Genomic DNA, 12,410 nt, shown 5'->3' with positions numbered 1-12,410 from the left:
ATCTAAATTCAAAGAGGTTTAGAAAACTAAACTGCTTTCAGACATACCTAAAATATTCATATATCAAGCATCACAGAACAGACTGATACAAGTAACTCAAAAACCAAGGCACATTATAGTGAACATAAATAAGTAACCAACTTATCCTACAGGAATCAATTATTCTACAGATCTGATCCACAGAATTATTCCCCTTGTTGATATCTGCTACCTCCTTTGACAGAGAAGTCCAATGTGATGTACTGAAGAGGAGGGCAGAGGTGAAAGCCTCAACGCTACAGGCTTACCATGATCTTTTACCACAGGGTTCAGAGCTCACAGAAAAAGTTAGTGTGCCATAAAGCAAACATTCTTCAAAGTGTCATTTCACACAAATTCATTTTTTCCTGTCAACATTCCACATAAATAGCATCACAATAAGGCAATACTTTAAATGGCATTTTTACGTTGCAATGACACTTTTTTCCATTGTAATATGCTGATCAATCGGGAAGAAGAGTTTCAGAACAGCTGCCAGATGAGTATTTAAGCAGTGCAATTCCTACAGGAATGGCTTGTATGAAAGAGTGGGAAGGCCTTCTATAATTGAATTTCCCAATGGAACTTAGATTGCACAAACTGGAGGACTAGAATGTGCCTACACAAAGGGTTATCCATTTCTACCACGAAGGAATCTGAAACTCAGCAAACTGAGTTTCCTTCACCCTACGTTTGCCACAAGCAAGGCATTTTCCTATAGCTTATTCTTTGCATGAGAGAGRTATTAGTTCGGTGCCTGAGCATTTTATTTTTTAAATAATTAGGAGAAATAATTGCACCTCTAAACTACCACACTAAAAGAGTCTGTCTGTTCCTTCTTCCTTGTCTTTTCTAAATTCTGTAGAAAGGAAATTTTGAAATGCTGATAATTGTAGGTATTCTCACTTCTAAGGGTAAGTTCTTGTTAAAAATTCCACTAACCCTTTACTGACCTATCACAATTTTTTTTTGAACACTAGAACCTCAATTGGACCATAGTATATATTCAGTTATATCGATTTTCTTTATGCCAAGTAATAGTGTCTATTCCAATGATGTTCCTGAGCTATTTACACTGCTAAGATTAGACTTTTATAGTTTAGTAACTTCTACATTAATAAAACCTCTGCTTCGCGCTTTAATGAGAAGACAGTTTTACAGGAGTCCTCAAGTACAACTCCAGCCTAGTGGGCACTTTTTTTTTTTTTTTTTTTAAATCTTATCTCAGTAGTGATAGGAAAGCAGCAGTTGATTTTCAGGTCACTTCTTTCCCATGTTCAGCGTTCCTTTATACTGCTCAGAGGAAACCTGTGCAAAAGCGGGCTTCATATCTCCCAACAGAGTAGAAGGACTTTAGTTGTTCACTTGAGGTACTTCTGTAGCTGGAGAGGAGGATTACTGGATTTGTGTTTGTGAAAAATTAATTCAACCATTTTTAATGCACAACAGTAATGAAAAATGATCCTACATGGGATTTAGGAGTCTCAAATTTCACAACACTCTTTCACCTTTAGATTATGAAACAGATCACCTTAATTTTTAAGGTTCAAAAACATGGTCTGTAGGCCCTCACTTTGCCAAACTGCATTAAACTTTGAAAACTCAGAAAAGAATGACTAATCACACCTCCAGATAAATATTTCTGAATAACCCACAGGGAAATAAAAGCACAAGAGTTGCATATACATAGCAGAGAGACCATGTTCTCAAATTCATTAGTTTAAATGCCTGCAACAAACTAAAATTATCAAATAAGCGTATAAGAATCACAACACTGTTTAAATGAAGGCATACCTGGTCATATCCATAAGGCCTCTGCTGTGGTGGCTGTGGTGGCCCAGGCTGTGTGGGTCTGTATCCCCCATACTGCTGGCCCTGTCCTTGTGGATAATTGGGATACTGAGGTCCTGGGCCACTCTGGGAAGGGCCTGAAAACCATTAAAATGGAAACAACAGAAGAAAGAAAAATTGGTTAAAGGAGTTAGAAAGAAGCAGTGGTAAAACCACTGAATTTTACAATTGAGCAGGGCTCAGAAATAGCACTACTGTGCAATAAGGTCATCTCCTACCTAAAAATGTATCAGGGATCAGTGGTCCGCCTCTTACACTGGAATGCACCTTAGCTGACAGGGCCTGTACTCCAACCATAGATCACTTACCTTTTTTTTATTACCAATGCACGTAGTCCCACACACTAGGTCACAGGACAGGAAGAACAAGGCAAGAAGTTACAAACAGGGATCATGATCACTTTGTAGGGTTTAGGGAGGCCCACTCTCCTCCTGCCATATGCAGAACTTTTAATTCCAGGAGCAGCTAAATGATCAGGTGCATTTAGCATTTGGACTTTTGAAGAGACTAGCAGTGCTGCTCTGCCTAAGAATCAGTTCTCACACTACAGCAGGCAATCATAAATGGGATGATAGGCAAGCAAGTTACATGCATAAAATGTGAGATGTGACAACCAGTAAATGCTATTGTGGAATGAAAAAAGGCACCCTCTACTTGCTACTCCTCTGGTCATCTTAACTTTGCAGGAAAAGGGTAGAAAAGAACTTTGGCTCCAGCCTTTTTTGGCTGTAAAAGGAAGCAGTTCTTTTGTCTATACAAACTCTTTCTGTCACCACTCACAGGGACTCTTCTTTCCAGCCAGTTTACCACTGGAAGCTGCATGTTACTACTATAAGGCAGTGCAGACATGTTCCAAACAAAATGAACTTCATCCCCTCCCACCTTAGGAAGAAGAGGTACTGTGTGTTTCAGTGATACTCCAAGAGGACTGTTTGCAGCAGATGCCTTGTAAGTTACTTTTTTCAGCACCACCCCTTAAACTGGTAGAGTCAGGAATACCTGCAGCTCTCTAGGAAGTGCCTTCTGTGCAAACCTATTTTTTCAGAAGAAATGGATATGTTTCAGCAATAATGTGATTCGGTGCTAGAGAGTGCTAGTTTTAGCTACAGGCACTGAACATTAAGATGACATCAGCTGGTAACTCTTTTGATAATTCTGGATCTATGAGAGAGTCAAAAAGATGACCTGGAGGAAGAAAGCTCCATAGGCTATTACCTTCCTTCTCAGGCCTCAAATCTCCTTGAACTATACAGTTTCAGCCTTCTGCAGTGGGACAAAACTTAGAAAACTGATAATAATGACTGAGATGCTGATTTTTCAAATTAGTAATCAATTAAATATTAAATCAAGCAAGGATACTACATCCTAAAAAGTGCTGCGTTCATCTGAAACTTGGTTTCATTTATTCACGGTAATTCTTCATAGTAGAACTGTAAATGTTCAGTAACAGATTTTGTAAAATAAAAATGAAATCTATTTATTTGGGGCTTTAATATCTATTTTTGCTTTAAAAAAAATCAGAAATTGAGAAACAAGCCACCTAGCTGTACAAATTTTGGTGGTTAAGTACCTCCAGTGGATTTCTTGACCCCTTTCCTCTAGCATTTCTCAACCAGAGTAAATCAGATTTATTTGTTTACAACATTTAGAACACTGGGCTAGACGGACCTTCACTCTGTTCTTGTGTTAAGCTTAGCAGAATGCAAGTACATGAACATTACTTTAGAACTATCAATTCATCCATAACCTCGAAAAGTTTGTCAAATCTCAGTGGATCCTTTTAAAACTTAACTCTATCTCAACATAACTAGATTTGATGTGAAATTGGCATTTATCTAGATGGCAAACAAACAAGGTCTGCACTTCCTTGCATACCCACAAACCTGAATTCTTACCATTTAAATTTGCAACAAAGCTAAATGTTAAAATGTATGTAATTAGATTTAAGAGATTCCTTTTTGAAGGTTGCTGCTTCTAAGATAAATATGTACAGCCTTACAATATGCAAGCAAGGAAAACTTAAAAGAGCACTTAAAACACTTAAAGTGTTTTCAGTATGACCTTCTGTCCTAATTTTTTAAGGAGTAATTCACAAAAATCACATACTAGTACTATAAGCTTCCTGTTAGGGAGAATGTCCTTGAATCCAAGGATTACATCATCTCATGTGTGACAAAGGATTTCTATTGTGTCGCGTGTGACACAACAGCTTAGGAAGTTTTCACTACCAGTGCAAATACTTTCTAAGACAAACTCTTTCCAAAGCTGCATTGGTAATGCTTCTATTAATTTCTTTATTGATCAGTGCAAGAATTTTTAAATGATTCATAGAGGTTGGATGAAATTTTACAATAGTTTTTAAGAGATGCAGTTCTAAAATGCAAATCCAGAGACAAAGGGGTGAGAACAGCTTTCTTCCATCTTTGTGCCCTCCTGACTCTATGTTCACCTACAGAGAATGGAAAAGAGCAGAGCCTTTCAGGGTCTTTCTAAATTACAGATACCTGCACCAATATTGTCTGGAAACCCCTCAGTTTGCCATGCTATCAACCTTTCTTAGTTTGCCACCAGATCCACTTCCCAATGGATGCTGGCTTCTGCACTTTCTTGTTCTGGCCCAGTGAGATTGAGGGCATAGTGCTCTTTTGCATAAAACTGGATTTTCAACCTAGTAGAACTGGGCTGGAATAACATATAAGGATCTCACTCAGTCTTTTCTATGATTACTGTCTGTGTCTTCAGGTTCTTACCATAACCCTGCTGTTGTCCTGGATAGCCTTGTTGGCCTGGATATTGCTGCTGTTGTGGTGGATACCCCTGCTGCTGTGGTGGTCCYTGATACGCATCTTGCTGCTGACCATATTGTGAGTTTCCTGTAATATGATTGCAAGAAAGAAAAAAAAACAATTAAAGATATTTACTTTATTAATTTTTTCCTTCTAAGATGCACAGCCAACAACACAAGAACAAAATGAAAATGCAATACTGATTTCAAAAACTGAACGAAACAAAAAACTCAAACCAAACAGAAGGAATTCGGCCAAACTGCAGTTAAAGCCAATTTTGCAAAGTTGAACTGCAGCATTTTCAGCATCTCTGCCAAACGAGCATTACATTTACTGGAACATCACAGTCATAAGATCATGACTATGCTAAATAAAATAAAAAAGACAAAATTAAGGACAGCTACAAGAGCACAGACTAGMTACACAAGATCAGCAAGCTGTTTCCTAACAGCACTATAATTATACAAAATATATACACACACAAAAAGAAGATATACAACTGAACCAACAAATTTATGTTTAAATAAAAATTTCTATTGAGGGGAAAAAAAAATCTCTATAGTGTTTTAGTCATTTTACTGTTGTTAGAAATGGCAAATTATGGTTATACATTTTAGGTGTTTGCAAGAAATTATTCTGAATGCTTCAAGTTCCCTGCAATTTTCAAGACAGCCAGCAACTAGTATTCTACAAGAGCTTTGCATGGGTATAAGTTGTGTTGTGCAAGAATTTTTGTTCCCGTTGCAGGTGGGGGAGGAAAGGGAATGTATGTGCGTATGTGTGAAGGTATATAGATACCTCCTTCGTAGTAATGTTGTGAGGAATCCTCATAAGGCCTATCGTAGCCTTGTTCAGGATACGACGGTTGCTGATAACCGTAATCATTATGACCTACATCAATTCGACAAGAGACAGGAAGAAACGTTAATGGCCTCTGAGTGAAAACCCTAAAAATATTTAATTTTTCAGAAAAATGAAAAAAATTTCAACTGGAAATACATGAAAAAGAATTTTCAATTGTATTAGCCAAAGATTTATTAATATGATTTCCTTTCATACGGAATTAACATGTGACAGGAAAAAAAAGGCTTAATGCAGTAGTTTTAGCAACATCACAGCAAGGGATGGTCTTAACCTTCTGATAATCCTTGTTGGGGGAAAAAAAAAAGTACTTTATCTTTCACTCAAAAAGAAAAAAGAAAGCATTTAGGCCTTTCACATGTAAATAACCTGAATTAAATTAGAATGAACAAAGAAAGCAATTTTCATACTTTGTCTAACACCTGTTCTGCTGATCTCCAATTCAAAAGCATATGCTAAAGCAGTGCGAAATATAACAAATAAAGCTCAATGAAGTTATGAACCACAGTCTATATTAAATTTTGCTCTGAAGCAAGAGGAAAAAAAAACATTCTCAAGGTTGACCTTTCCCTACAAACAGAATTCCTAGAAGTCTTAAGAAAACTTCTCCTGTATTGCATTCCAGTCATGAGGAGAATCATTACAAAAGAACCTTCCTTTCCAGAGACTACAGACATCTCCGACTAAGAAACCAATACATGAAGTAAGCACCCTACCTGTTGGTTGTTTTAAGACCAATACATTTGCAGATGACCAAAACATATCATATTGCTAACTCGGTCATGAAAACAAGCTGAAATTTTGCTAAAATCTGGGATAAAATTACACTGAATAGCTAAAATAAGAAGAAAATAGATCTAAAAGGTCCTTGTAATTAGTTCTGCAACTGTACCATACCTCATTGACTGAATCTAATACAAATACATAACCATTAACATAAGTTTCATAATATATTCTTTTTACGTTCTGTATAACAGTAATAATGAGGCAGTTATAAAGAATAAATCTTTAGAAGGAATAAGTCTTAGTGAATTCATCTGTGCTGCTACAGAGCTGTCAATGATAATGTCCAATTTCCCTTACTACAGTAAATTACCTGTAACCATTTAAAGGTCATGTGTATAACATAAAAGTCCCAAAATGAAAGCTCAATAATTATGATTGAATGCAACTTGTAAAATACCTTTGCATGTATGTATCCAAAAATAACATGCGTAAGCTTATATGCAATACCTTTACACAAGATCCTGTGTCTTAAAAATTTGATTTAATATCAACTAAAATTAAAATAACTAACTTGTGTCCTTTCATTTGCAACGAGGAGTTCCTTTGGCAAGTATACAGCTTTGTTTTGCATATATTTTTTAAAACATTAATATCTACCACTTTCCTTGAACTTCATAAGATGCCATTAAGTTGCAGACAGGGTTATCACAGTAGCCAAGAGCCAATATCTTTATTCTCCCAGTCTGTGCTCAGCCTGAAAACAGGTAACTGCAACTCTCCTAACTTATAACACAATCCGATAGCCTTCAGGACTCTAAATTCGAAGAGGTAAAAGAACAGATTTGTGCGATTCAAAGTTAAGGTCTTGTTGTGAAAGCACCGGCGTACTTTTAAAGAGGATTCACAATTATAAGCTCCTTAGGGCAGGGACCATTTTATGCCTTTGTAAAACATTAATTAAGCTAAAGGCCCATAACATAGCAGCAATAAAACATTTTTGTGACTTATATTAAAACTAAAAGCTAAGATAAAAAAAAAAAACAGAAAAAACACGTCTTTTAAGCAAGTTTTTCCATTCCAATAAAATCTTTCATAAAAGGATATCACCCCCTCTCTTATTTATTATAGTTACGACTGTTTTAATTCAGCTCAATTATACTAGATATAATAAGGAACCCTTCATACTTTTAGACAAACCAATTACAGAATCTTCATTTTGAAATACTGGTACTGATGTTATGGTAACAAATGGAAGTATTACAAATTACATACTTTAAGTTGTAAAATTAACTAATCATAATTACTTAAGCTGTAGTAACAATACTGAATTGGGAAGTTTTTGTAAATGCGAGGTATGATACTCAATTACTATTCTTGCCCCATTCCCTAATTTTGGGCAATGTAACGTCTACATTAATATTGGGCAGGTATAGAAAATGGGAAAGTTAACATTTATGAGAGATTACCATCAGGGTAATATTGCTGGTTCATGCCTTCTGGAGGACCTTGTCCACCATGACTGTATTGGTCCCCATAATAGTCTTCCTGGCCTGAGTACTGCTGTGGTGGGCCTGAAAAACCACAACCAGTCAATATGTAAATAACTTGTTTTCTCTGTTATAAAGCTTGCTAATTTCTGATTTTAGTTGAGAAATATTTCTCAAATGTATTCCCCACCCATATTGTTGCATTTCAGACAACATATGTAATCTGGTTTACTTAAAATACACACCCACACACACACCCACACACACCCACACACAGAGTTCTTTGGCTGCACTAGATCTGAGCACATATATACCATACTTCATTTCTGAGTTCACTTTATGAACATGTACGTAAAAGCACTAAGGCATTAAAAATAAGATTACTCCCCTTCTAAAAGGACTGCAAAGAAAAAAAAAAGATGCAAGATTGTGGAACATTTTCCCTTTTTTTTTTTTAATTGAGCAAATTCAGAACCAAACAGGTACTCTGCTCCTTTTCTATACCTATAAGTATTTTTAACATTGAAACAGAATTCTGCATCAGCATATCTGAGATGCATTCTTTGAGATACTTTTTGTCAGAAAGAACTCAAAACAGAAGAAATATTTGTCGTCAAGTTTCATGGTGATACCAGTAATCTGCTGCTGCAAGATCCACCCTTAAGAGGGTAACAAAAAAAAGTCCACAAAGTCTAAAATTGTGACACACAATAATTTGATCCAAATTTGATGTCAGCAAGAAACTGATTTAAAATAGTTTTAAAGGTGGTTATTCAAAATTGATATAAAAACACTGAAGTAAATTCTTACCTTGCTGTGGTGGCCTATATGGAGGAATCTGTCTCTGACCCATCATGTGATTTCCTTGGTTAACTTGGCCCATCATTCCTATAGGCGGCTGCTGTCCCTGGTAATGCTGGCCACCTGCTTGTGGCATATTGTATTGCTGGGAAGGAGGCTGCTGGTGCATCATTGGACCTGTAAAAGGAAAAACATAGTGAATATGTCTTCTGTAACACATGACCTGTGATTAAATCTTTCAAAAACTCTAATATGGAAACTCAAACTTAAAAATGTGAACCAAAAAAGGCCCTACACTTCTAGTGCTCTCACAAGTATTGGTTGCTTCTGGACCTCTGCAAATGCAGGTAACCAACTCAGTGACCAAGCTGCAGAATAGAACTCAGACTGAGCAGTAGGACTGCTTTCAAGATGTTTTTTCTTTAAACTACAGGCACATTAGTTTACTCATACACAAAGGTAATTGAAACATTTTTTCCATTCTTTTAAAGTTCCTACAAAGGAAGTGTAGATGAAAACCTGATAGTTTGAAACTTTCTGATAGATTGAACTTTCTGATGGATTGAAAATTGACAGATTGAAACTTTCAATATGTCAAGTCATAGAAACATTACTTAACATTGTGAATTCCTTGGGGCATGGTTTTGATACACATCCAGTTGTTCTAGTCCATTAATGGGCAACTTAGCTGTTATCACAAAATATGAAATTTTACTTGGCCTATAAAGACAAACCACTTGTACCACTGGGTCAGGCAATCACACAACAGGTATTATGCAGAAGGGCTCCCAGAAATACAGGCCCTGCCCTCCACAGAACAGGCCCAAGCAGCCTATAACAAAATCTTCTTTCATACCAAGCTGCAAAAAGTTACTGTGAGCCACATGAAGAGACCAGGAGAGACCAAGTATTGTCAATGTTTTATTAACCGAGAAAATCTGGTTAAGGCTGAAGTTGAAGAAATGTAAACTTCAGTATTGAAAACAGACAGTAACAGAACTGCTATCGACACCATACAGCAATGAAAATTATGATTAAGCTATGTGAATATATCTGATTGCAGATCAGGTTGATACAGCTTTTAACAAAGAATAGCTTCCTCACTTCCTCTGTAGCAACACTTCAGAAGAGAGTTATTCCAGTATTACAAAAATGAGAACCAAACAGCTGTGATAAGGAGCTACACTTTTTAAACAATACTTTTTTACGATGTTTATTCAAGCTAATTGATGCTTATTTTATACTTTATAATGCTGAAACTCTAAGTTTTTTGCTAAGAAGCTAAGCTGTAATCAATCTTGCGAAAAAACAAAAACAAAGTGAATCAAAGTACCAAACTAGCACAGCTTCTCCTTATCCCCATACCAGGAAATAAAGGAAGGTGTAATTTATTTCTTCTACTGAAAGCTACTTTTTGCTATTGCTTTTAATTTTTGTTTAAATAACTGAGTGTTGGAGCACAAGAAGAAAGTACTATGCAGAAAACCCAGTACTGTAGTGGAAAATCAGCTGGATACAGTCAATACTGAGAATGGATTTATACAGGGAAAGGAATACACAGCCACTTAGATCTTGTCTATATGGGGTTACTGAAGAAATTTAAGCCAAATTAATTAACGGTATGATTTCAAAGTCTGTTAGTTAAATCCCATTAAACCCCTGTGTGGAATCTCTCAGTGAGAAGTAAAGCGGCCTTAGTTCCGTTAAGCTTAATTTTCCTCTGAAGATACATATTGGCTACTCTAAAGATGATCTAGTCATGCTTCTGTTCTTCAGCACGACAATTTCTGTGTTCTGATTTTAAAGTAATAAAATGGTTTAAATTGAGATACTGTAATTATTTTTCACTTAACTACAATATATTTCATTTTTTGATCTTCTGAGCAAGTAGGTAATTCAGATCATTCCATTTCACTGTGTTTTTGTTTGGAAGTACTGAGAAAGATTAATCAGCTTTGAAAAAAACCAAAAACTTGTTGCCGTAATGTTCCTAGATCTCAAGAAAGCTTGTTAATTAACAATATTAATATTAGTCACAATACAATGTGATAAAATGTGTTGGGTCCCCATGGTGCAATGTAGAGGTTTTCTGTTTGCTTTTTAAATTAGAACTTCATTAACGCTTTGTAGAGTCACAATGAGAATTCACTACCCTGTATCACTGTGTATTGTGTTAATAACAGAGTGCCTGGCTTATTTCCAGTTTGTTCACATCTCTCTCTTATCAGAAAGATACCTAAAAGAAGAATCATGGTCTCTAACATCTCACAGAACAGAATCATTTTACGCAGAAGTTTTGAGGGGTGAGGGAACTTTAAAATTTTCTTTTGAAAAACTAAGCCTACAATAAAGTTACATTTATTCACCATATTACTACCTAATATGACATAAAACTGTAACCAAGAAAATCCCTCACAAAACTGTAGTCAAAAACTATTTCTAGTTCATTATCTAAGAGTTTCTAATATTTATAGCATGTATTTTTTGAGACCACGTAAAACACAGATTTTGAAACTTCAATCAAATCACAGCACACGATATTCTAAGGAAGTCATGATCTCTTCCAGACTTGGACATAAGACATCACATGGAAAAGTTCACAGAAAGAGCACTGCAAGAGAATGCTCACTGCTTTCAAAAACTCTCTTTAGAAACAATCAGTTTTTGGTGATCTTCTAGAACTATTTATTCCAGAGGGGAAAAAATACCTGATTTGTATTGAGCCCATAATAAGCCCAAGAAAATATTATGTAGTGCTATTACTGTAAATATGCAGGTACAGAAATGAATTACGGTCTTTCCAAGAAACTTCAGTAATTTTGGCAGATATGCATTCTTAAGTATTTCTGTATATGAAGGAGGGGACCTTCACATGTATATATATTTTGAACATTCTTGGGATAAAAGAAAGGCTGAAGAAAAAGATTTAAGCATTAGCATCGTTAGGTCCTGTGAGAAGTGCAGGTACTTTTGGTAGGCATTAAATGGGCATTCAAAAAATGCACTGTGTAAACACAAATCAGTCTTGTAGAGCAAGTGAACGTGTAAGAAAGCCAGTCAATAGGTGAGAACTGAACTACTGTTCATTGTTCAATTTCCTTTAAAAATAATCTGCATTTGTTCCACTATCAAGAATGCACAAAATTCTCCACAGCTACTCAGTTCAGAGAGTCTTCTACAGCTACTAAATAAAATGTTCTTCCTCCAGCTAGTGTCTCATACACAGGACTAGTATAGGGAAGAAAAAGGTGTGTGGATATAAGTAAAAATGGACTGGTACTGGAGTATCTCATAAATCCAGTGATCTGTGGTAATCCTCTGTCAAGAAATTTCTTAAGGAAACTGACAACCTATTCTCCAAATATTTAAGAAGAATGGGGAGAAACAGAAATGCAAACTATAAGTGGGCCCCAGAGCAAACTGACAAATTTGAGACCAGACATGCGTTGAGGGTGAATGAGCTGCAGAAAATCGTAGCTGTTTAAAACAGCTCCTTAATCTTGTCTCTTCTACTGAAACTCAGATACTGATGACAAGTGCTATAAGAGGACAAGAATAACTGCTGACATGGTCAAAACTTCCGAAAAGCAGGGAAATGAGGAACCATACTCACAAGTGAACTGGTGGTACTGCTGTTTTGGTTGAAGAGCTAAGGGAGCAGGCTGGGTCTAACCGAAAAGCAATAGTACAAACTGTTGTTTTTTCAGTCTTCCATAATATGGTGGCTTTGTTGCTAAAAAAGAATCTATTATTTAGGCATTTCATATTGTGCACACATACTGGTAAAGCAGTCAGATATCCACATCTAGATTACCAGCAAAATGCTGCACCAGATACTCTAAATCTCACTTTTGTGTACACTGTTACACAATCACAAAAT

The 12,410-nt window shown here is 36.1% G+C and overlaps 1 protein-coding gene across 3 annotated transcripts in view; it reads right to left on the bottom strand.

Annotated features, from left to right (window-relative positions):
- Positions 1-12,410, bottom strand: part of SS18 (SS18, nBAF chromatin remodeling complex subunit) — a 43,847-nt gene that overhangs the window by 2,062 nt on the left and 29,375 nt on the right. Inside the window, exons 6-10 of one of the 3 annotated variants that reach the window (XM_026059170.1) lie at positions 8,540-8,707; positions 7,709-7,813; positions 5,454-5,546; positions 4,620-4,742; positions 1,813-1,946 (exon numbers count right to left, since the gene is read on the bottom strand). In XM_026059170.1, coding sequence (XP_025914955.1) covers positions 1,813-1,946; positions 4,620-4,742; positions 5,454-5,546; positions 7,709-7,813; positions 8,540-8,707 — 623 coding nt within the window. The remainder of the gene's footprint in view (positions 1-1,812; positions 1,947-4,619; positions 4,743-5,453; positions 5,547-7,708; positions 7,814-8,539; positions 8,708-12,410) is intronic. The other 2 variants (XM_026059171.1, XM_026059172.1) reach the window with 2 other exon arrangements.

Source organism: Apteryx rowi, unplaced genomic scaffold, assembly GCF_003343035.1.
Source record: "Apteryx rowi isolate R43461 unplaced genomic scaffold, aptRow1 scaffold_153, whole genome shotgun sequence".
Taxonomy (NCBI): Eukaryota; Metazoa; Chordata; class Aves; order Apterygiformes; family Apterygidae; genus Apteryx; species Apteryx rowi.
This window is presented reverse-complemented; position numbering and strand designations above follow the sequence as displayed.